Genomic DNA, 8538 nt, shown 5'->3' with positions numbered 1-8538 from the left:
GAGGGCCGCCGCCGCCGCCAATCAGCGCCGCCCGCCGGCCCGCGCGCCGCCCGGCACGTGCCGCCCTCGCCACGCGACGCCGCGCGGCCCCCCCCCGCCCCTCAGCCCCCCACCCCCCCCGCAGCGCCACCGCCCCGCAGCGGCTCCCCTCAGCCCCGCTGCCCCCACGGCGCTGCTGCCCCAGCCCCGAGCCAGCCCCACAACCCCCCCGGCCCCACGGCAGCTCCCTCCAGCCCCCACACGGCCCCTCAGCGCTGCTGCCCCCAGCCCCGTGGCAGCTCCGCTCGGTGCTGCCAGCCCCACAACCCCCCCGGCCCCACGGCGGCTCCCCCCAGCCCCATGGCAGCTCCCCGCCGTGCTGCCAGCCCCTCAGCAGCATCGGCTCCCCTCAGCCCTGCTGGCCCCCCGGCCCCACGGCGGCTCCCCCCAGCCCCATGGCAGCTCCCCGCCGTGCTGCCAGCCCCTCAGCAGCATCGGCTCCCCTCAGCCCTGCTGGCCCCCCGGCCCCACGGCGGCTCCCCCCAGCCCCATGGCAGCTCCCCGCCGTGCTGCCAGCCCCTCAGCAGCATCGGCTCCCCTCAGCCCTGCTGGCCCCACGGCCCCACGGCGGCTCCCCCCAGCCCCATGGCAGCTCCCCGCCGTGCTGCCAGCCCCTCAGCAGCATCGGCTCCCCTCAGCCCCGCTGGCCCCCTGGTGATTCCCCTCAGCGCCAGCGGCCCCCCCAGGCCTGCATTGGCTCGCCCCGGCCCTGTCGCCCCCTCGGTGCCAATGGTGGCTCCCCTCGGCGATGGCAGCCCCCAGCCCCACTGCCCACCTCAGCTCCACGGCCCAGGCAAGCGGATCCAGGGGCCACCTGAAGGCTGTGGGCGGAGCGGTGCCAGCTGCAGCTCCACAGAGGTCTCGGGAGGACATCGGTGACTGGGACCTGCAGGTTGTGCCCTCCTGCTTGCTACTGCCTCCGCGCCGACAGAGGTGTCCGGGGGGAGTCTGGAGGTCCATGAACCAGCACGTGAGTAGACACACTAACATCAACCAGGATTTGTGGAAACATGTTAAAAAAAGACATACTGGGGGAAAGCGTGGCCTTCATGGGAAGTCCGGCCTCACAACTCTGTTTATTAAAGGATGATTCCTTTGGAGCAGTCATCAGGCATGTGGGCGGTGGGGAACTGAGATGAAGCAGGCTGCCTGGATTTCCAAAAGGCTTTTGTCAAGGTCTCTCACCGAGAACTCCCTGGGAAACAGAGCTGCCATCGGATCAGAGGGAATCCTCCATAGCGGAGAGATCATGGGTCAAAAAATAGGAAACAAGGAGCTGGACTAAATCATCAGGTTTCACAGAAAGAAATTAAATCCCACAGGGACCAAGGACTTGTGTCCGGCCTTTGCACAAATAATCTTGAGAAAAAGTTGGTGAATGAGGTGATGACTTCTGCTTATCATCTTAACTTCCTCAGGATGATAGCACTGCAGAAATACTTCATAATATTTGGTGATTTGGGCAATGCACACATGAAATTCAGTGTCAATAAATATAGTGATGCACCTATGATACATAATCCTAACTTTATGTGCACAGTGATGACCTCTGATTGTTACCACTCATGAAAAACTGCAGTTCTGGCATCCCCTATTTCCAAAGGGATTTTAGGAGAGTTAGAATGGGACAGAGAAGGTCAGCATGGATGATCAAGGGTATGGACCAGCTTTACCAGAAGGAACCACTGAAGCAGAAATCTTCAGAGTTCATTGTATGATATGAAAAAAGTCTAAAATTGTAGGTGATACAAAGAAGGTGAGCATGGAATGACTGTAATGGAAGAACTAGGAGGACATACAAGAAACTTAATCAGATACTTAATCGCAGAAAGCACAGGGCAACTAGGGGACTAATTACCATAGGATGTTTTGGATACTGAAGTTTTTACCTGGTTGGAGAAAGAAAGATTAGGTATATTCATAAAGAAAAGTCCATTCAAGGCTCTTAAACATAGCACCTTTGTCTCTGGTAGTCCTGAAATCATGGAGTGCTGGAAGCTCAGAGCCATACCAGTATATGTCTGCCCTCTCATACTCTTCTCAAGGTTTTTCCTGTTAGTTATGATTGGACACAGGCTAGCGGGGCTTTCCTTCTAACCTAGGTTAGCTGTTCTTATGGTTCTAGAACGAGAACCTCTCTTACAAACCCAAAGGGGAGGAGGAGAAAGGAGCCAGGAAAGGAAGAGTCTGTCTGCTTGCATCCTATCCATGGGTCACCAGCAGTAACACAGAGGAGAAAGTGATATTCTTCTATCTTTGGTTGGCCTCAGCACAAGATAGTAGTGAATAGGTTGAGCACCTTGCATGTTTTATGGCCTTAAATATATTGTCTTGTAGCTGTCATAAGATTTCTTGGCAAGAATGTCAAAAAAACCCCTTTCTTTAACTGAAGTCTTCTTTGTTGCTTTGGTTTACAGTACAGCTCCCAAACCACCAAGGCCAATAAAGTGCAGTAATTTATGGAAAGGGGACAAGATCAAATAAACGGTGATGGGAAACTGTTCCTGTTTATAAACTGAAAGTAAAACTGTTCTGTTCTTCCACAGAGCTGAAGTGAGGAATATGATGTTAGATTGTGACTATCTTAAATATTTGGGGTGGAGTGGGGAGGAGAGATGTCACTAACAGCTCCCCACTTCGAATTAAAGCATATAGGTAAAACAGAACATAGGACAAGGAAAAATTATGAAAGGGAGGGATTACAAAATAAATTTTTGCCTCTTTTTCAGCAGACTAGCTGATTATTACTCTGTTTCAGTCGAATTGTGTGCATGACTTTGGCAGACTTAGTACATTTATCATTATTCTGGGTCAGTAGCAATAGCAGGAGAGGGCAGACGTTTTGTCAGCATTGTCGTCAAAGATAAAATCCTGGGCCATAGAAGCATGTTGCTTTACTCAAGAAATTAATGGCCTACAGTTCTAGTGAACCCATTAAACCCATGTAAAGATGAAGCCATCTTCCCAGGGAACTTTGCTTTTTTATTTCCTCTGGAATATTTATCCTCTTAAAAGTTATGTAATGGTTGCTCAGTGTAAACAGCTGAAACTTTTAAGTAAAGCTTACTTGAACGTAAACTTGAAAATCAAAAGAAAAGTTTAATTCTCAGGGCATTTTCAAAGCATTCCTGAGATTTTCCCTTGCATTACTTTGATGAAATGATTTAAGGGCTTGTCCTCTCCCTCCTCTTGCAGCAAGAATGCAAGACTATAATTGCCTGAAGGTGGGATAGGGTTTTTTTTTAATGTTATCCATAACTTGGTCCAGATCCAGCAATATGTAGCCCATAATTAAAACCCAGAGAATGAGTCCCTAAAACTACAGAGTCCCTAAAACTAAAGCCCAGAAACACAGGTCCCTTTTAAGGGCTTCCTTCAGTACTTTGCAGCTGAGCCCATAGCTTCAAAACAAACGAACGGCTTTTTTAAGAAAGAGTGATGCTTTTTCATCAGCAGCACATTGTATCCAGAATGCTGCATGCTCCAGGCAGAAGCAACAGCTTGCACCTTTCAGCACCTCACTACTCATGCCGGGTCACACGAGCCATAATTTTACATCAGCTGCGGATGAAGGTAGCCTGAAGGGGACAGCTACATAGCTTTAAGGCAGCTACTATTGTCCCTTTTGGCCTTGTTGACTGTTGAATCTGTTCCTCTTTAGATGCTCCCTTGTTACAAGTCTGCAAAGCTGTAGGCCTCCTTTCTTTCAGTATCACTGACTTTTGGCAGATAGTTTGTTTACCACACACTCAAAAGGAAGATGCGTGCACAGTGTGTATCCTAGAATCTGTGTTAAGCCATACATGTGCATTTTATTTGCAGATACTTACAGCTGTGCCAAATACTTTCCTTTTGGCAAGTACCTTTTCAGGCATAAAGAAAACAAAACTTTTCTTTCTGTCAATCTAAATGGAAATACATCTACATTTCTTTTTTAGTCCAGGAGTGAAAAGACATCGTTCACTGCCATTGTATCAGTTTTTGTAACATGTTTTTGAACAACATGACTACTTCATTAGAAGGTGGCCAGAGCACTTTACTGTAAGGCTACAGTCACAAAAGGGAAACAGCGGTTGCAACAATGAATATTTTGTCCCAGGACATATAAAGTATGTAAACATCCCCCCCATCACAGGTTTACCCTTAGGCTGCTGGCATCTTGCCTGAGCACTCAGCTTAATGGGCCAGTACAGCAGGTTCACGCAGATTTCTTTCCTTTGCACCTGCCAGGGTTGAGTAAGAAAGAATAGCATATGCTCATTTAAGTAAAAACTATGCTGCATTGGAGGGTAAAATCAAGTGCATGACTGACCTAAAATCTGTGATGCTCTGAACTTAGTGCATGGATTTTTTTTTAAACATACTGGGTACTGAATATAGCATCTTTTATCTAAGTGCAATATCAAGCAGTCATTACTTTGAACTTATGAGATGTAGTTACACAACGTACAACAAACAAATGGAAGTGCCCAAAGCTCATTGTCATAGAAGCATAAAGTTTTGAGAGAGCCGTGTACTATTATTTAAATATTACATTAACAATAGAACGAATTGAAATAGGTCAAATGTACCCCACATAAAGCCCTCATCCCTGCATGTGCACATGCTCTCTTTCACACACACTTTAAGCTGTTTCCCATTCATTACTTTCAGGGGTTACAAGAAGGCCACATATCACATTCCTCTTTTTCTTTCCCTTCTTCTTTCATAACTGAAGCTTAACATGAATTTTCACAATCCCTGCAGTTTTAGTACTATCTATTAATGGCTCAGCAGCCAAGTAATATCCAACCATCGCAAGCTGGACTTGGCCTCTCATTATACCTAAATCTATGTTTGTTTCATTCAGTGGTTGATGAGATATTGTAGTACATCATAAGTGGTTCCTGTTGTTAATTTTCTGAGAGTTCATGGCAGTAACTGTGCTAATATGGGAAGGCTTTGACCTCACTGTTTGTGGTAGGCCAAAATCAGGACTTCTCAAGTCCTGTTTAGACACATTTCAACACACAGATTACTTCAGGCTGACCGTGTTGGCAAATCATGACTTTAAATTCTTTAAGTGACAATGTTTTATTCTGTACGCAACACCCACAAACATTAAGTATCCTTGCTGGCAAGGCCAGTCTGACATTACAACAGTCACGAGTGTCTGAAGTAAAATACCTACATTCAGCCTTGAATGCACAGGAGAAAATTCCTCTAACATGTTGTTCAAGCTGGTGATGAGACTGCTTGTTGAACAGTCCCAGCAGCCAGTCTTTTACTGTATATCAAGATGCCATTTTGAACTGCTAAGACTGGAAGTAAATCAGGAGACTTCCCTGTATTAATATCATTCATGCTTCATATTCACAAATACTGCATTGAGAGATGACCTTCTTTTGTATCATTGTTTCCAGGGCTGCTGGTTAATTTTTAAATGTGACAAGCTATTCGTGCTGGTAATATTTCTAATGCAACAAAGGATTCTGGTATAATTCATCTAAAGGGAACACTGATCTCAGCTATAGGACTAGCTTACCAGGATCTGGTTGATCTTAAGACCTGTAGCTGCTTTAAATTGAAGAGGGACTTTTAAAGATTTTCTCCTTCCCCCCTCCACCAGCTTACAGACTTGATGCGAGATTCCCTGTGTAACCCTTGGCACATCAGGCCAGCTAAGCACAATGGTCCCTATCTGTCATTCTACACAGAAGAATACTGCCAAATGTCAGGTATGGAAGGGAAATGCACATGAACTAAGCTCACACAAGTTACATGGAAAGCAAGTAAATGGTACTGTACCCACATATGCTGGTGGTTTGATCCAGGAGGATCCAGCTGATATTGAAGGCAGTGAAATCATCCCAGCCCTAGGGACAGTCAAAGCTGATACAACTTATCAGGCATAAAGGGTACAAAAATGTTGGTGAATAGCTAGTGAATCCTCCCTAACAGCTCTCCTGAAAGGAGTCATCAAGGGAGAAGGTGGGAGTGGCTGGTATACTGGGCACCTGAGGCTTTGTTAGGAAAAAAGCACAAGTCCTCAAAGTAGAAGACCATGGCACAGTTTGCCTCATGCACTACCCTTGACTCCTATTTGTGAGAAGGAATATTAAATTCCTAACAAACCTTAATCAAGGGAAACGGTAGCAAATAACAGCTAGGAAAGTTTTGTGCAAGAAGAATACACTACAAACTGAAGAATGAGTCCAAACGCAGCAGCACTAATATAGAGATTTTATTTGAACTGTATTGAGTGTACAGCACATTTTGTTTGTCACAATGCTATTGAACTGATTTTAGAGTTTTTGGCCAGCACATTGTGACGCTGAAACTCACAAGAGCTAAAAGCAGTTTGGACTAATGGCCTGAATTGAAGGGCCAGGAGTACCTAGTTTCTGGCTTCCTTATTGCTTGCAGTCACTCCAACACGTGCAAAACAGGGCCAAACCCAAATTCTTCTTCCAGCCCCATGGTCACTCTTCCATGTCTGGCAATGACTGCAAGGTACAAGGCAGGGGAGAATCTGAAGCAAGGTGCCTTCTCTTCCCAAAGCCATATTGGTTGTTCCCAGTATGGAAAAGAAGCATAGTCCAAGTAAGTACAGGGTCTTCAGATGATGCTAGCTTTGCTTGCACTATCGGGATTCACAAAACCAGAGGCTGACATGTCAAAGTGCAGGAAAGGGTCATTATTCCATTTCCTCCGCTGGAGCTGACAAACCATTTGCAAAAACTCAGAGATTGTAGCAGTGTAAAGTAGTTTGCCTTGTTGTTAGACCAAATGCCCTCATAGGTCCTCCCCCCACATCGAAGTCTCAGCTCATTAAACCCTGTTCCTTTTTTCTTAGAATGAGTTGGGATTCCTGCTCCCTAGTTTAAGGAAGAAGTAGAGAGGCAATTACAAGTTGGCAACTCTGAACTTTGACCACTGTACAGGAGACAAAAAAGGAAGTCAAATTCAAGATGAATTTTAAGTCGCACTGGGGAAAATCAAAGAGATTGTTTCCATGACTGAACAGATGCCACATGTCATGTCTATCACTGTAGCTTGGTTGTACATCCTAAAGTGAAAAGCACAGACTGTAGTGTCTATATCAGCCAGTGTCCTCCCCCACCCTTATTTTGGTATCAATGCTTCATTCTCCCTTTTTCGGGTTACATTAAGTGCACAGAAATATATAGCAGCATTTGGACTGAAACCCTCACATACACCAGACAGCACATTCCAGGAGGTAAAACAACACGTTATGGCCTATACCCTCAAGGTATCAAGTTTTCAGGATAAAGAGCAATAGGAATTGGAGAGCTGAGGGCAGGAAGGGGAGGAGGAGCAACACAGGAACACGAGTTCTGTTTCCATGCCAGGAGAGGATCAGGGTGCCATTCCTGTGTTCGCACCAGGCTGTGACACTACTGCGGACAAAGCAGACGGGCAGAGCAGGAAGTGAAAAAGCCAATCTCCCATCTCCCCCCAGAGTGCTGGGGGGCAGGGGCAGAGTCAAGTGCATTCACCAATCCTAGCAGAGTGTGAAAACAGGCAAAATCTGCTTGGCCTGTTTTCAGCCAGAATGAATTTCTCTTCGACACTTGAGAGAAAATCAGTTAGTGATGGCTAATGAGTCTTGTTCACCAAGCTGATCGCAAATCACACTCCATGGAAAGAGAATCTACAAGACTGCTCCAGGCTGAGATCCTTCCAAAGTACATGGTACTGCCTGGAGTCTGCCCTCTTCCTTCTTGTACAGAGCCTGCCTTTGTAGGGGGAGTTGGTTCTAAACATGCCTTTCTATTGCTTTGAGGGTACTTTGCACAGGCAATATCTGTGAAAACATTGCTTTCCAGCCCACAGAAGAAAGAGGTTGCAGTCCCCCCTTTAGCCCTAGGTTGTCAGACTACAACGTACGGACCCACCGGTACCAGAGTGGGGACACACACCATACTCTCTAATTTGAGCTCCTCTGCTCCAGACTGATAATAAGACTGCTGAAGACAGTGCATTCATTCAAGCTTGGTGTTCACGTGTTGCACCAAAGGCCTTCACAATTACAGTGGAGGCAGAGTCACCCTTCAAACCCACGAGAGAAAAGGCTGGGCTTAGACAGGTCCCTTGTCTGGCATTCAGCTGGAAGCTGTGGCGATGGGTTTCTTCAGATGTTGGCTCATGAGCTCCCTGGCACGAGACACTTGGATATGGTCATAACAGGAGTTACAAACGAGGACAGGGTCGTATAACTGCTGATCAGGGATGGGCAGCTTCAGATGGCAGCAACCAGCGCAAAACACATTCCCACAATTCCTGTCAAGGAGTAAGAAAAGCAGTGAGCAGAGAGAGCTGGGAACACCACAGCAAAATTTCAGGAAGCGCAAAGGATCCAGTTCAGCAGTGAAGTCTTAGCCTTACTTATGCCCAGTCAACATGTTTCTTAAAAGTATTTAAGATGGTCTTCAGTAGCACTGAAAAGAGACTCAGGCATTTATTACACAGTAGAAAGATCAAAGACATTGGGAAAAG

General features: G+C 46.5%; 1 protein-coding gene across 5 annotated transcripts in view; it reads right to left on the bottom strand.

Annotated features, from left to right (window-relative positions):
• Window positions 1-6247: 6247 nt before the first annotated feature.
• The window catches only part of MTMR4 (myotubularin related protein 4), a 59734-nt gene continuing 57443 nt past the window's right edge, over window positions 6248-8538 (bottom strand). For all 5 annotated transcript variants that reach the window (XM_064523485.1, XM_064523487.1, XM_064523486.1 and 2 more), the window contains one exon: window positions 6248-8322. In XM_064523485.1, coding sequence (XP_064379555.1) covers window positions 8145-8322 — 178 coding nt within the window. In that variant the 3' untranslated portion in view covers window positions 6248-8144. The remainder of the gene's footprint in view (window positions 8323-8538) is intronic.

This window comes from Dromaius novaehollandiae, chromosome 19 (assembly GCF_036370855.1).
Source record: "Dromaius novaehollandiae isolate bDroNov1 chromosome 19, bDroNov1.hap1, whole genome shotgun sequence".
Classification (NCBI taxonomy): domain Eukaryota; kingdom Metazoa; phylum Chordata; class Aves; order Casuariiformes; family Dromaiidae; genus Dromaius; species Dromaius novaehollandiae.
The sequence above is the reverse complement of the archived record's forward strand: the minus strand, read 5'-3'. Positions and strand labels throughout refer to the sequence as shown.